The sequence below is a fragment of the Lampetra planeri genome, chromosome 46, assembly GCF_965212315.1.
Source record: "Lampetra planeri chromosome 46, kcLamPlan1.2.h2, whole genome shotgun sequence".
In the NCBI taxonomy this organism is placed as follows: Eukaryota; Metazoa; Chordata; class Hyperoartia; order Petromyzontiformes; family Petromyzontidae; genus Lampetra; species Lampetra planeri.
Window position 1 is genome coordinate 863,840 of NC_136152.1, and position 15,878 is coordinate 879,717.

The window sequence follows — 15,878 nt, forward strand, 5'->3', positions numbered from 1 at the left end:
TGGTTGGTTGTGTGTTGTGTGTGTCTGTGTTGTGTATGTGGTGGTGGTTGTTGTGTGTGAGTGTTGTGTATGTGGTGGTTGTTGTTGTTGTGTGTCTGTGTTGTGTATGTGGTGGTGGTTGTTGTGTGTGAGTGTTGTGTATGTGGTGGTGGTTGTTGTTGTGTGTCTGTGTTGTGTATGTGGTGGTGGTTGTTGTTGTGTGTGAGTGTTGTGTATGTGGTGGTGGTTGTTGTTGTGTGTCTGTGTTGTGTATGTGGTGGTGGTGGTTGTTGTGTGTGAGTGTTGTGTATGTGGTGGTTGTTGTTGCGTGTGAGTGTTGTGTATGTGGTGGTTGTTGTTGCGTGTGAATGTCGTGTATGTGGTGGTGGTTGTTGTTGTGTGTGAGGGCGCGAGGTTGTTTGTGTGTCTTGTTGTGTTATTTACTTTCTTGTGTCAGGGAGGTTTGTGTGCTTCGTGCACCTGCTCACGACCACAACAAGTGACGAATAACTTAAACCGGTCCTGGGCCTCCCCTAGGTCGACTCAGCCTCAAATGAGTACCTGGTGCTGTGTGTAAACATCAGCCACTGGGGAGACAAAGGCGGCCGGGCGTGGTGCTGGCCACCCACCCCCTCTGTGTGCCGTGCCGGCCTTCATAGGTGCTCGCTAACAGCACTTACCCCTACAGTCTGTTGAGGCTACACGGGGGATCTTTGTCTTTGTGTCTTGTTGTGCTATTTCGTTTCTTGTGTTTGAGGGAGTGACATTTGCTGTGTTTTTGGTTGTTGACGGGGGTTGTGTTATGTATGTTGTGCGATGCCTCTCGATTCGTTCGAATGTTATTCGTGTGAGCGTTGTTGGGTGTATTTGTGATGTCGCTCGTTAAGGTTGTTTGTGTTGTTGTTGTGTGTTGTTGTGTGTTGTTGTTGTTGTGTGAGCGTTGTGTCTTGTTGTTGTGTGTGAAATTTGTGCGTTTGGCGATCGTGTGTCAGGGTTGTGTGTGTGTGTGATTATGTTGTTGTGTGTGGTTGTTGGTGTGTGTGTGTATTTGTGAGTGTTGTGTGTGGTTGCTGGTGTGTGTGTGTTGTGTATGTGTGTATGTGTGGTTGTTGGTGTGTTGTGTGTGTGTATGTGTGGTTGTTGGTGTGTTGTGTGTGTGTTGTGTGTGTGGTTGTTGGTGTGTTGTGTGTGTGTGTTTGTGGTTGTTGGTGTGTATGTGTGTGTGTATGTGTGCGTATTGTGTGTGGTTGTTGTTGGTGTGTGTGTGCCCTGTGTATGTGCGTGTGTTGTGTGTGTGGTTGTGTGTGTGTGTATGTGTGTGTGTTGTGTGTGTGATCTGTGTATTTGTGCGTATTGTGTGTGGTTGTTGTTAGTGTGTGTGTGCCCTGTGTATGTGTGAGTGTTGTGTGTGTGTGGTTGTTGGTGTGTGTGTGTATGTGTGAGTGTTGTGTGTGTGGTTGTTGTTGGTGTGTGTGTGCGTGTTGTGTGTGTGGTTGTTGGTGTGTGTATGTGCCCTGTGTATGTGTGAGTGTTGTGTGTGTGGTTGTTGTTGGTGTGTGTGTGTGTGCGTGTTGTGTGTGTGGTTGTTGGTGTGTGTATGTGAGCTGTGTATGTGTGAGTGTTGTGTGTCTGCTTGTTGTGTTTTTAGTGTTCATATCTGCTTGACTGATGTACGCGTGTAGTTGGTGTGTTGGTGGTTGTTGCGCTGTGTGTTTCGGCTGTGTTGTGTGTGAGAGGTTGTGCGACGTACGGTGCAAAAGAAGTTCAACATACATGCGCTGTTTGGTTGTGGCGAGTTTAATGTGTTGTGCGTAGTTGTGTGTGTGTGTAGAGAATTCACTACAACAACAATAACAGCAGTACTCTGATACAGAAAGCAGTGCGCGTTATACATTTAACACAGTTAGGGTGGCTGAGGGCCTTGACGGCACAACAACTGTTCAGACCATTCACGTGGCCAAACCCAGGAATCGCTGATGAATCACTACATGAAATACCAAAATGATGGTCAAAGAAACTTAACTGAAATTTTTTTTTTACATTTTATTTCACCACGTAAGGCTCGTTTTTTTCAGAAGCGACCTGCCCACAAATGATAGCTCAACGAAATGGCTCATCGCGTGGACTTTCTTTTTTAATCGCAGCCAAATAACTCCAAAACGCGCGGTGACCCGGAGGAAAATCCACGCGATCACGGGGAGAGACTAGAGAGAGATTGACACGCGAACTCCAAATATACAAGCAGGCGGTCAGGGTCGGGATCGAAACCCCCACGACCTCCTGTATACAAGGCGAGGTTGTTAACATCTCGTCACCGCAACGTAAGAACAACAGCAGCCACCTGTTAGTGTTGCAGTCCGAGTACTGCATTGCTCATGCAGTGCAGTACGAACAATGCAGTAACTGCATGGTCAATGCAGTAACTGCATGGTCAATGCAGTAACTGCATGGTCAATGCAGTAACTGCATGGTCAATGCAGTAACTGCATGGTCAATGCAGTAACTGCATGGTCAATGCAGTAACTGCATGGTCAATGCAGTAACTGCATGGTCAATGCAGTAACTGCATGGTCAATGCAGTAACTGCATGGTCAATGCAGTAACTGCATGGTCAATGCAGTAACTGCATGGTCAATGCAGTAACTGCATGGTCAATGCGGTAACTGCATTGACCATGCGAGAGGCGATTTTCGCTGCTTGCTGCTGCTGCTTAATTCCAATCGAGTCATTTCTGCGGTGTAATTTTCGAATTGGGCAAATGCTTGGATCACCCTCTCCCCACCTCACGTCAAGCCTGCTGTGAGCAGGCGATGGGGGCCTAACTCTTCCCCAGGTACGCCACGGAGGAGATCCCTCACGTCCACCGTCAGTGACTGTGCGAGTGACTGAAGCGTCGCACTATACGGCACGAGGTTCGGGTCCAGTAACAAACCCCCCCTCCCCGATTTTACTAAATCTCTCTCTCTCACCCCCAACCACCACCGCCACCTTCACGTCGTTTTGCAAATGCGTCGTCGCTGTCTTACTAACACGGCGACCCGATTTGCGTCGTCTCTCTCAAGCACCCACACACTCACGTCGCTGGCGGTGTCGCCTCGTCCGTGTCTCATACCCTGTGAGCCCAGCACGGATTACGACCCCGTCGTCTTGGACAGGGAAATTGAGTTTTTAGGGCCATACGGCGCTACAGCCGTTTCAATATGGGCAAAAAAAAATTTGGTGTCTATTTGTTTGCGTTTCTCCCGGGTGATGGGACTTTGTAGATGAACGTTGAGATGTATAATGGGCACGGGGTGACCAATAAGGTTTGAATTGGTCTGTAATAAAGTAGGCACTGATAAGGGGTTGACAGGTATGCACTATACACTACACACTACTATACACTACTATACACTACTATACACTACACTATACACTACACTATCATACCTGTCAACCCATACGGTTTACTCCGTATTCTTGTACAGGGAAATAAGATTGCAGGTTCATACGGCGTACAGCCGTTTCAATACGGGCAAAAAAATGATGATCATACGGCCAATTAAAAAAATCGTGGGACAGCTTTTTATTTACTCTGGAGAGTAGCGATCTCCGTAGCATCCACATATCAAGCAAGCAGCAGCATGCAAGATCACAGACATAATAATAAGTAGCATCATTGACACCAATTATCAAAATTAATACGTGAAATAGTTTTTGTTTAGTAACATATTTTTGTATACTCTTTAGTACTTTCGGTAAAGTCACGTAGGTATAAAAATAATAGTTCACTACGTTTCGATTGCTGAAGTAGCAGTTTTTTATTGCTGTGGTTGTCCCAGCTGACGACGATTGCTTGTGTTGCGACCGAAACGTCGTGATCTGTTATTATTTTCTACCCACGTGACTTTACCGAAAGAACCAAAGAGTGGATTTCCTGCAGTCACGAAAGCTTCAAATCAAAACATATTTTTTGTCTATTTGTTTGTGTATCTCCCTCGTGATGGGACTTTTGTAGAATGAACGTTGAGATTTATAAGGGCACGGGGTGACCAATAAAGTTTGAATTGGTCTGTAATAAGAAGGCGCTGATAAGGGGTTGACAGGTACGCTTTCTTGTTATCCGTTGTCCCTCAGCCTTCGCCACCACCACCACCACCACCGTACTATTACTACTACCCTGTGAATCGCTTTGATCTACTACGTTTCAATATTCGTTGTCACAAATTTCAGGAACGCATCCCCCACGTAAACCGGGGTATTACTCTGCTGTAGTAGTAGTATTTTCACGGCTAATAACACGCTGCACACCCACCACCATGGCAGTGATATTGAAACTAAAAATTATTTTTATTTAACCAGGTAAGGCCCACTGAGCCGTATTTGCGACCCAGCCACAAATGATAGCTCAACAAAGTGGCTTACCGTGTGGGAATGTACGGCAACCAAATAGTCTGACGCACAATTCTGAATGTGGAGGGGAAAAACCGGAGGACTTGGAGAAAAATCCACGCGACCACGGGGAGATAGACAAGCAAACTCCAAATATACAGCAGCAGGTGTCAGGGTCGGGATCGGACCCACGACCTCCTGTATACCAGGCGAGGTAGTCAACATCTAAGTTGAGTTCTACACTGCGGGCAGTAGCAACTGGTGCTAAGATCGTGCCTTCCGGCGTTGGCTCGTGGTGTGTGGAGGTTTCAGTGGGGTGGTATATGTATTTGTTTAAACATTTCATATGGTTCAGCAGTTAAGATGAGATGTAGATACCATCACTGGCTGTCGAGCCTCGGCATCAAGGAGCATGGGGAGACCGCGCACGATACCGCCGGGATTCTCTTCGCCACAGCCGCAACCCAACTGCAACTTTGCAGCTTCGATTCGGCAACTGTGAATGTGCAAGCGCCATCGCACATCGGGTCCAATACAAACGAACCCTCTGGGGGCCGTTTTTGACATTCAGTGTTTCGTCAGCAGCAGAGTCGCTGCTCACTTGAACCAATTGCTGGTGAACTGTCCAGATGGTTTATAGGCGAGGACTCCTCTCTGTTAGATATGTGGGTCCTGGTTAAGAGACACATGGGATATCACCTTATCGCCAAGCCCATTCCAGCCTTGTGTAGATCTACAATCTTGTCCCTGACATCCTTGGAGAGCTCTTTGGTCTTGGCCATGGTGGAGAGTTTGGAATCTGATTGATTGATTTCTTCTGTGAACAGGTGTCTTATACAGGTAACAAGCTGAGATTAGGAGCACTCCCTTTAAGAGTGTGCTCCCAATCTCAGCTCGTTACCTGTATAAAAGACACCTGGGAGCCAGAAATCTTTCTGATTGAGAGGGGTCAAATACTTATTTCCCTCATTAAAATGCAAATCAATTTATAACATTTTTGACATGCGTTTTCCTGGATTTTGTTGTTGTTATTCTGTCTCTCACTGTTCAAATAAACCTACCATTAAAATTATAGACTGATCATTTCTTTGTCAGTGGGCAAACGTACAAAATCAGCAGGGGATCAAATACTTTTTTCCCTCACTGTATACTAACATATGCGATATGCATAATTCAACATTGTATGAAAAGTGGAATTTTACACTCTGTATGATATTTAAAATATATATTTCAATAGATGTTTGTTGTACACACGAACAAAGGTTTGCTGCATAACGTTGGGCAACGACAAAAAACGACACTTTGTACTCTGTTGAACTATCTATATCGCAGTGATATATTTTGGTGGCTGTTTAGAGTATTTGGCTATTAATTTTCACGTGCGAAGCCACTTCGTTGAGCGACCATTTGTGATGTCCAGGTCGCTTCTGAAAAATACCTATATCGGTCTTACCTGGTAAAATAAAAAAAATGTTTTTAGTGTTAAATCCATGTTTTTACAACTATTATTCTGTTTTGTTGGGTGTTTTTTTTTTTCTTTCACGTGCGATCGTTGATTTGGCGATCGCTTGTGACCTCCCCTGTACTTTTCCACCTCTGCCCACCCCAGCATGTACTCCCGAGAGCAAAAAGAGAGTCGCACATCTCACTTGGCTCTTCCAACTTCAGCCAAAGCGCCTCGTGTCGACGACAATGACACAAATTCGACGCGGCCATCAGTGGGGCTTCTAATAGTTACGCTGCTGTTCCTACGCTCATAACACGCAAATAAACTACAGCACTTTGACGATCTAGTCAAGGAGCATAGGCCGTGACTCCGGTCATCGTCGCAGCAGCAGCGGCCTTCTGCTGGCCGTCGAACAAAGACGGGTCACCACATCGCGCGCTTGCAGATGCGTTTCTGCGGCCGTCTGGAACGCTCTTCCCTTCCGATATTAAGAAGCCACTGGGGAGCTATGCACTTTTAAATCATCTCGATTCAACTAATTTCTTCAAAGCTGCTTTTTATGCTTTGTTTGTTGTCCTTCCCCCGCACCTCTGATTAGCATGGTTGGCTACGTACCGGTGCAAAAGAAGTTCAACATAGATGCACACACTACACAACGGGCTGGTGAAGACAATTTCGATTTAAAGCTTTCGTGACTGCAGGGATTCATCTTCTTGGTTCTTTCGGTAAAGTCACGTAGAAGGGAAATAATAAAGTAATGAAAATAAAACATAATAAAATAATTCTCACGAATTGTTCTTCACCTGAGGACGGCTGCTTGCGTTGTGGCCGAAACGTCGTGAGAATTATTTTGTTTTATTTTTATTATTTTATTATTTCCCTTCTATGTGACTTTACCGAAAGAACCAAGAAGATGGTGAAGACAATGTTCCTTGCTGTGTCCATTGGCCGCTTTGCTTCCTGTGTATGAGCACGAGCCACCAAGGTCTATCCACTGCTGGGGTACTGCGGTGGCGAGATGTTAATTCCCCTGCCTGATATGAAGGAGGTGGTGGGTTTGATCCCAACCCTGACGATGCCTTCATGTTTCGAGTTTGCGTGTTCTCTCCTTGGTCATGTGTTTTTTTTCTTTTCTTCGGGTTCTCCGATTTTTTCCCCTCCACATTTAGAAACATGTGTTTTTAGAGTATTTGGCTGCTGTACATTTCCACGCGATAAGCCACTTCGTTGAGCTATCAGTTGTGGCCAGGACGCTTCTGGAAACGAACGAAATAGCTCAGCCGGGCTCATCTGGTAAAAGTAAAACGGTTTAGTTTTTTTTAGTTTAGTTATAGTTGTGGATAAAGGCCTCTCACCCCACCTCCCCTGCTGTCGCCATCCCTCATAGTTTTGGGGGTGCCCACAATCCATCTTGCCGCCCAGCGCCCCCCACGCCTCGCCCCGCGCCCGAACTGATTCAGCCGCTCCATCTCCGCATAGTGGTCGTGCCGTCGACGCTTTAGCTGCCGCTGTTAGCGACAACGCGTCCCGCCTGAACCCGCGTTTGAAGTAGTCGATGCGATGTCGCTAATTCACGTTTGTTCTTCTCTCGTCCACGTGCTCCTCGCAGTGCCGGGTGAAGCTAGCGCGGGGCCTGTAGCATATGCTATAAAGGGGCCCTAAATAAATAAATAAACGTAAATATTAAAACACTAATTTGTAACTTGCATAGTAAAGTAATTGTATCTTTTTTTATTTGCTATACAGCCAGATAATACGACAAATCGCTAACCTTAAACACCCAGTCGTTCATAAAAGTTGAAGGCGGTATAGTACTATGGTAATAGAGCAAGTGCAGAATCACTGAACCGGAATTGATAGCTTGAAAGCATTTAGCGCGGGGCCCTTGAAAGTGCGGGGCCCGTAGCTACATATGTAGTAGCTACTACATATGTATATGTAGTAGCTACTTTTGCTACTAGGATAATCCGGCACTGGCTCGTCGGTCTCTGGGTGTAATTCCCAGCATGCTTGCTTGGGGGTGAATGCGCGCGCGTGTGTGTGTGGGGGGTTTCATTCTATTATTTAATTGCCTTTGTTTAATTGTGTGCGCGTGTGTAACCTAGCAGCTGGTGTGTTTGTGTACGAGTGTAAGTGGAGGGGTGTGGGGGTTAGCGCACTGAATTTTGAACCCGGTGACCCGAGTTTGATTCCCGATCGCAGCCAACATCGGTGGGAAAGATCTCAACCGGTCCCAGGGCTCCGCTGGGTCGACTCAGCCTTAAATTACGACCTGGTGTGGTGCCTAAACATCAGGCACTGGGGAGACAAAGGTGGCCATGTTGGCCTTAATAAGTGTTCGCTGAGACTTGTCCCACAGCCCGTGTAGGCTATATGGAGGATCTTTGTCATTGTGTATGTGTGTGCTGCTGTGTTTAGGATGTGCGGGAGATGTGGCGCAGGCTCCCTGGCCCTGCTGCTGCAGGCGCTGCTGGCAGTGGGGGTCACGGAGGTCAGCGGGGTCACGCCCTCGGTCATCACACCTGTGGTCACGCCCTCGGTCATCACACTTGGGGTCACGCCCTCGGTCATCACGCCTGGGGTCACGCCCGGGGTCACGCCCGGGGTCACGCCCGGGGTCACGCTCGGGGTCACGCCCGGGGTCACGCCCGGGGTCACGCTCGGGGTCACGCTCCGGGCTCTGGCACCTCACTCTGGTGAGCGATGATATAGGTGACATCACCATCACATCATCACCATCATCACAATCACAATCATCATAGCACCATCAACTTCACCAACATCACCACCATCATCATCATCGTCGTGGTCACCACCATGTTGATCAAAATCACCATCATCACAACCACCATCGCCCCCATAACATCATCATCATGATTGTCATCACCATCATTCTTAACACACAACCACACACCTGTGCTCGCGGCACACTGTACACACACTACACATTTTGTGTACACTGCACTAATGCACTGTTGTAAACACAAAGACTCCTCGTTGAGTCGTATAGGCTAATACGGCTGTCACTGAGTACACAATCGGGTGTGGTGTGGACCATACCATGCTCCCCTACCTTTGTCTCTCCAGCGCCGCTGTTTGCTTATGCACTTCACCAGTAATACGTTTTAAGTCTGAGGCAACCTAAAGGAGGCCCAGGGCAGATGCAGACACCCCACCTGCCATGAATGTGAGCCATAGTCAGGAATCAAACTCACTCTCTCACACACTGTCCAACACTCTCCACACACACACTCACACTCTCCAACACTCTCCAACACTCTCCACACACACACTCACACTCTCCAACACTCTCCACACTCTCCACACACACACTCTCCACACACACACTCTCCACACACACACTCACACTCTCCACACTCTCCACACACACACTCACACTCTCACACACTCTCCACACTCACACTCACACTCTCCAACACTCTCCACACTCTCCACACTCACACTCTCCAACACTCTCCACACACACACTCACACACTCTCCAACACTCTCCAACACTCTCCACACTCTCCACACACACACTCACACTCTCACACACTCTCCAACACTCTCCACACACACACTCACACACTCTCCAACACTCTCCAACACTCTCCAACACTCTCCACACTCTCCACACACACACTCACACTCTCACACACTCTCCACACTCACACTCACACACACTCTCACACACTCTCCACACTCACACACACTCACACTCTCACACACTCTCCACACTCACACTCATACTCGCCAACACTCTCCACACACACACTCACACTCTCCAACACTCTCCACACTCACACTCTCACACACTCTCCAACACTCTCCACACACACACTCTCACACACTGCACACTTTCACATGCATTCTCACACTCAGACAAAGGCGAAGATCCCCCGTATAGCCTTAATAGACTGTTGGGGCAAGTGCTGTTAGCGAGCACTTATGCAGGCTGGAACGGCAGACGACGGGGTGGGCGGCCAGCACCACGCCCGGCCGCCTTTCTTCCCCCAGTAGCGATGTGCAGGTACTAATTTGAGGCTCAGTCGACCTAGGGGAGGCCCAGGATTGATTCGGATAATCGTCACTGGTGTTTGCCGTGAGCGGGAATCTAATTCGGGTCGCCGGGTTCATAGCGCAAGCACGCTAACCCTTGCACTACCGCTCCCCACTCATACTCTCACACTCTCTCTCACACACACACCCACCCTGCACACTCCACACACTGGACCCAGTGCTGAGAGAGGGCCATGGCAAGGAGGAGGAGGAATGCTGTCCTGTGGCCCTGGCCATGATTAATGATTACTCGCGTTCCTGGGCTAGAGGGCTGGCAGATAGCAAGCCCTGCTGTGTTTCCAAGACCGACCGGTCAATACAAAACCCAAGCCGTGCTGTGACAATCCTGGGATAAACTATAAAACTACTTTTTATTTCACGTGGCAAGGCCCACTGGGCTGTATAGCTCTTTTTCAGAAGCGACCTGGCCACAAATGATAGCTCAACGAAGTGGCTTATCATATGGAATAGAAAACAACCAAATACTCTAAACGCATGATGTTGATTCTAAATGTGGAGGGAAAAACCGGAGGACCCGGAGAAAAATCCTCGCGATCACGGGGAGAGAGACACGCAAACTCCAAATATACAAGCGTCAGCGTTGGGATCGAATCCACGACCTCCTGTAGGCCAGGCGAGGTAGTTAACATCTCCTAGCCACCGTGCCACCCTCGCCACTGGGACGAGATCTGAGTTGCTCCGGGAATGGCTCGGACCAACTTGGGTCTCGTCCCAGTGCATAGTCCACGTAAGATGGCCCCTCTAACCCCCTTCGATCGTCAACTATTAACGCTTTCCAAGCGAGGTTTGGATGCGTTTGCTACGCGTTAGCTCTGTCCGCTCGTGGTGTGCCCATCTTGTTGGCAACAGGGCGGGCGGCACAAGAGCGCCGGTAAAGATCATCCAACGTGAACGGAAACTTTAGTTTAAAGTTGTGTTGCGATAGGGGGGGGGGGGGGGGGTGATTCCCTTGGAGAAAGCCGGACACGCTGATCGAAACATAGCCCCGTAGGTGACCTCCCCCGGCAGAGGCGCTAACATGCTTGCTGAGCGCGAGGGCTTGCCGTGATGATCGCCAGCGCTCCTCCGATTAGCAAGGTCGGCTACGTACGGTGTGTAAGAAGTCCAACATACGTACACACAACCAAACACTTGCTGCGGACAGACGAGTTGCGGAACCCATGCGCCTGGTGTGATTTTGCTTCCCCGTCAAAATGTCGCGTCGTGCGCTGCGCTACGCTTGGGTTACACACTTGCGCTAATCGCGGGAGCGGGGCGCCCCGTTATTTTTGTACTTTTCTCGGTGACGTTTTAAAAATAAAACAGAACACAAACACGGCCCCCGCGGCCGTGAGCTTGACCCGCGCGCGACGGGGAGAGACGCGATTGGCGGCGGCCGTCGTCGCGCCCACGCTGGCCTTGTGACGTCATCGCCGCGTCCACGCTGGCCTTGTGATGTCATCGCCGCGGCCACGCTGGCCTTGTGACGTCGTCGCCGCTGTTTCCTAGGGCTGGCGGCGCCGGGTCGCCCCCCCCCCCCACATTTTCCAAAGCATGCCGCAGCGGCCTGGAGAACGGCGCGCTATATGGTCTGGTTTGCGACCCTTTTGCAACCCAGTTGCGGTCTGGTTAAGGCTCGGTTGCAGCCTGGTTGTGGCCCAGTTGTGGCCCGGTTGTGGCCCGATTTCAACCGAGTTGTGGCCCGGTTGCAACCCAGTTGCAGCCCGGTTGCGACCCAGTTGCGGCCGGTTGTGGCCCAGTTATGGATCAGTTATGGCCTTTTTGTGGACCGGTGGCAGCCCGGTTGCAATCCAGTTGCAACCAGGTTGTGGCCCAATTGTGACCCAGTTGCAGCCCGGTTGCGGCACGGTTGTGGCCCAATAGCAGCTCGCTTGGCTGCGTGTCGTGGGAATCTTGGCTGAGCCTCTACTTCCTTCCCTGAGTGGTGAACACCCCCCGGTTTGATGAACGTGCGTGTGGGAACTCGGCCGTGTGCGCGTGTGTTCTTAAGAGCTGTTGCGTACGTCCGGTGCAGCGTAGTGCTAGCACAAGGCAGCTACACACAGCTCCACACACACAGCCCCACACACAGCCTTACACACAGCCACACACACAGACACACACACACAGCCACACACACAGCCACACACACAGCCTACACACACAGCCACACACACAGCCTCACACAGCCACACACACAGCCTACACACAGCCACACACAGCCACACACAGCCAAACACGCAGCCACACACACAGCCTCACACAGCCTCACACAGCTACACACACAGCCACACACACAGCCACACACACAGCCTCACACAGCTACACACACAGCCTCACACAGCCTCACACAGCCTCACACAGCTACACACACAGCCTCACATACAGCCACACACACAACACAGCCACACACACAGCATTCCACCCCCAACAGCTCACACAGCCACACACACAACACAGCCACACACACAGTATTCCACCCCCAACAGCGCACACAGCCACACACACAGCATTCCACACACACACAACACAGCCACACACACAGCATTCCACACACAACACAGCTACACACACAGCATTCCACGCCGTCGCCTCCGCCCCTACCCCTACCACGCACAGCAGCTCCCGCAGCGCACAGCACGCGGGCAGCAGCACGTGGGCAGAGAGCGCCGCCGTGGAGGTGGCGGGGCGCAGGGGACGCCAGGGCCCCGGGGTAGGAGGCCGCCCTACCTGTCTGTCCACTCGACCTGTCTGACCGCTCGACCTGTTTGTCCACTCTGACGAAAAATGTTTGGTTCTGGTGGCCCGCTGTTTGTCTCTATTGCACGAGTTTACTCCTCATCGCGGGACGCTGAGCGCAGCCCCCCTCCCCCTCAAACCCCCCCCCCTCGCCCTCCCCCGAAGACTCAGAAACGCCAAGTGGCCGGCAACAACCAGCACCGTGAAAGTTGTAATCGATTGGAGTTCTGTGAAAAAATCGTTTTCAACCGAATTGAGCGCGGTGATTGTGAGAGTTTGGGGGGTAGGAGAGCGAATCGGGAAGCGTTGAGCAGTGTGAGAGAGGGGGGGAGAAGCAGAGAGAGATAATGTTGCGATCTGTAGTGTGGTGAGTGAGTGAGATGGTGAGTGAGTTAATGAGTAGGTGGGTGGGTGAGTGAGTGAGTTATTGTGACCTGCAGTGTGGTGAGTGAGTGAGATGGTGAGTGAGTTAATGAGTAGGTGGGTGGGTGAGTGAGTGAGTTATTGTGACCTGCAGTGTGGTGAGTGAGTGAGATGGTGAGTGAGTTAATGAGTAGGTGGGTGGGTGAGTGAGTGAGTTATTGTGACCTGCAGTGTGGTGAGTGAGTGAGATGGTGAGTGAGTTAATGAGTAGGTGGGTGGGTGAGTGAGTGAGTTATTGTGACCTGAGTGTGGTGAGTAGGTGAGTGAGATGGTGAGTGAGTTAATGAGTAGGTGGGTGGGTGGGTGAGTGAGTGAGTTATTGTGACCTGCAGTGTGGTGAGTAGGTGAGTGAGATGGTGAGTGAGTTAATGAGTAGGTGGGTGGGTGGGTGAGTGAGTTATTGTGACCTGCAGTGTGGTGAGTGAGTGAGATGGTGAGTGAGTTAATGAGTAGGTGGGTGGGTGAGTGAGTGAGTTATTGTGACCTGCAGTGTGGTGAGTGAGTGAGATGGTGAGTGAGTTAATGAGTAGGTGGGTGGGTGAGTGAGTGAGTTATTGTGACCTGAGTGTGGTGAGTAGGTGAGTGAGATGGTGAGTGAGTTAATGAGTAGGTGAGCGCACGGGTGAGTGAGTGAGTTATTGTGACCTGCAGTGTGGTGAGTAGGTGAGTGAGATGGTGAGTGAGTTAATGAGTAGGTGAGCGCACGGATGAGTGAGTGAGTTATTGTGACCTGCAGTGTGGTGAGTAGGTGAGTGAGATGGTGAGTGAGTTAATGAGTAGGTGAGCACGCGAGTGAGTGAGTTATTGTGACCTGTAGTGTGGTGAGTGAGTGAGATGGTGAGTGAGTAATTGAGTGGGCGAGCGGGCGGGTGGGTGAGTGAGTGAGTTATTGTGACCTGCAGTGTGGTGAGTAGGTGAGTGGGCAGGTGAGTGAGTGAATTATTGTGACCTGTAGTGTGGTGAGTAGGTTGATGAGATGGTGAGCGGTGTGCGTTGTCGTGAGCGATAAGAAGGCGACTGACTGCCAATGAGCGAGTGATTGTGCGCGAGATGGATCTCTGCAAAGGGAGTATGTTAGGAGTAAGTGGAAGAGTTCAGATAAGGAATTAATGACTAAGGAGAGAGACGGGGGCCACACCGACGCCGCCGCTGCTGCTGCTATTTGAGCGAAGGAAGTGGAGTGGAAATGGGACATGGGGAATGGGGTGGAGCAGCGTCTTGAGAGAGCGACTCGTGAGAGGTGAGAGACGAAACCAACCCCGGAGCGGGGAGTAGAGAGGAGGGGAAGAGACGCGGGGAGGGGGGGAGGAGGGGGGGAGAGACGGCAGGATGACCTCGCAGAGTCCAGAGGCCACCAGTGGACACGAGCTGCTGGGCAAACGCAAAGAACATAGTCGGGGGGGGGGGGGTGGCTTTTGTGCCCAGCAGTGGGAAGATACAGCTGACGGCAACAGACGCAGCAGCCATGAAATGAAATGGATGCTGCCACAGAGCGGGTGTCAATGGGCAGCAGCACCACCGGTTCTGGGCTTGCAATCCAGGGGTCACCGGTTCGATTCCATTTCCCGGCATGGCAGCTGAAACAATGGTTGGGCGAGTTTCTTAAATCCCCGCTTCCCCCTCCACCCATCCATCCCCCCCCACGTCTTGGTCGACCGAGCAGTATAAATCGGTAACGTCTATCGGCAGGTGGGGTAAAGTGTGGGCACTCACACATCCATTAAGATGTCTTGTCAGCGTGGACCAATTGCAGGGCTGCACCTATGCCTTTTCTTTACGTGGAGAAACTCAAACAGAGATATCCCATGTGTCCCAGCCTGGAGCCCGTGTTTTTACGGAGAGGGCTCTTGCCTCTAAACACCGGGGCAGCTCACTTGCATTGCCTCTGCTGATGAGACACTGTTTGTCGAAAACCGGATCCAGAGAGTTTCGTTTGTATCAGAACCAATGTGCATTGGCCCAAGTGCCACACAAGATTTCCCCCGTACAGCCGTAACAGACTGTCGGGGACAAGTGCTGTGAGCGAGTAGCGAGCACCTACGAAGGCTGGCACGGCACACGAGGGGGTGGGTGGCCAGCACCACGCCCTACCGGCTCAGAGGTGTGCTCGTATTGGAACCAAAGTTCTTGAGATTGTGCACCCCCAGAAGACAAGATGTGTGAAAAAATTAACCCGTAAAAACAAAGTTTTTCACTATAAATCCTTTATATGCGTGGCATCGGTTTTATTTTATTATTCATTTCTGTTTTTCTTGAGTAAGAGTTTCAATTTTATCACATTGGTATTTTAAATTAAATATGAATTATTATTTTTTTCCTAAAAAGTGGAAAATTTTGGAAAAAAACATTTTCACGAAAATAAATTGTCACGCACAACGAGTCTGTGTGCAAAATGTCAGCTCGATTGGATCACGGGAAGTGGGTTAAAAAACGACCGAAAGATTTGCACGGTCGTAAGCGCGCAAGCAAGCAAGCGAACTTAATATAAAGGATTTAAAAATACTTTCGTGTTAGTATTTTCTTCATTTCGATTTAAAGCTTTCGTGACTGCAGGGATTCATCTTCTTGGTTCTTTCGGTAAAGTCACGTAGAAGGGAAATAATAAAATAATAAAAATAAAATCATTCTCACGACGTTTCGGCCACAACGCAAGCAGCCGTCCTCCGGTGAAGAACAGGTCTGTCGGAAAGACAGCGTTGTGGCCGAAACGTCGTGAGAATAATTTTATTTTTATTATTTTATTATTTCCCTTCTACGTGACTTTACCGAAAGAACCAAGAAGATATTTTCTTCATGTTGGAAGGACATTTTCGCGTGAAGAAATACATCTCGTGTCTGCTTGTTTATTTTCTTATCATT

General features: G+C 49.8%; 1 protein-coding gene across 1 annotated transcript in view; it reads left to right on the forward strand.

Moving 5' to 3' along the window:
- Positions 1-7,903: 7,903 nt before the first annotated feature.
- The window catches only part of PRLR (prolactin receptor), a 49,869-nt gene continuing 41,894 nt past the window's right edge, over positions 7,904-15,878 (forward strand). Inside the window, exon 1 of the mRNA XM_078615104.1 lies at positions 7,904-8,493. Coding sequence (XP_078471230.1) covers positions 8,217-8,493 — 277 coding nt within the window. The 5' untranslated portion in view covers positions 7,904-8,216. The remainder of the gene's footprint in view (positions 8,494-15,878) is intronic.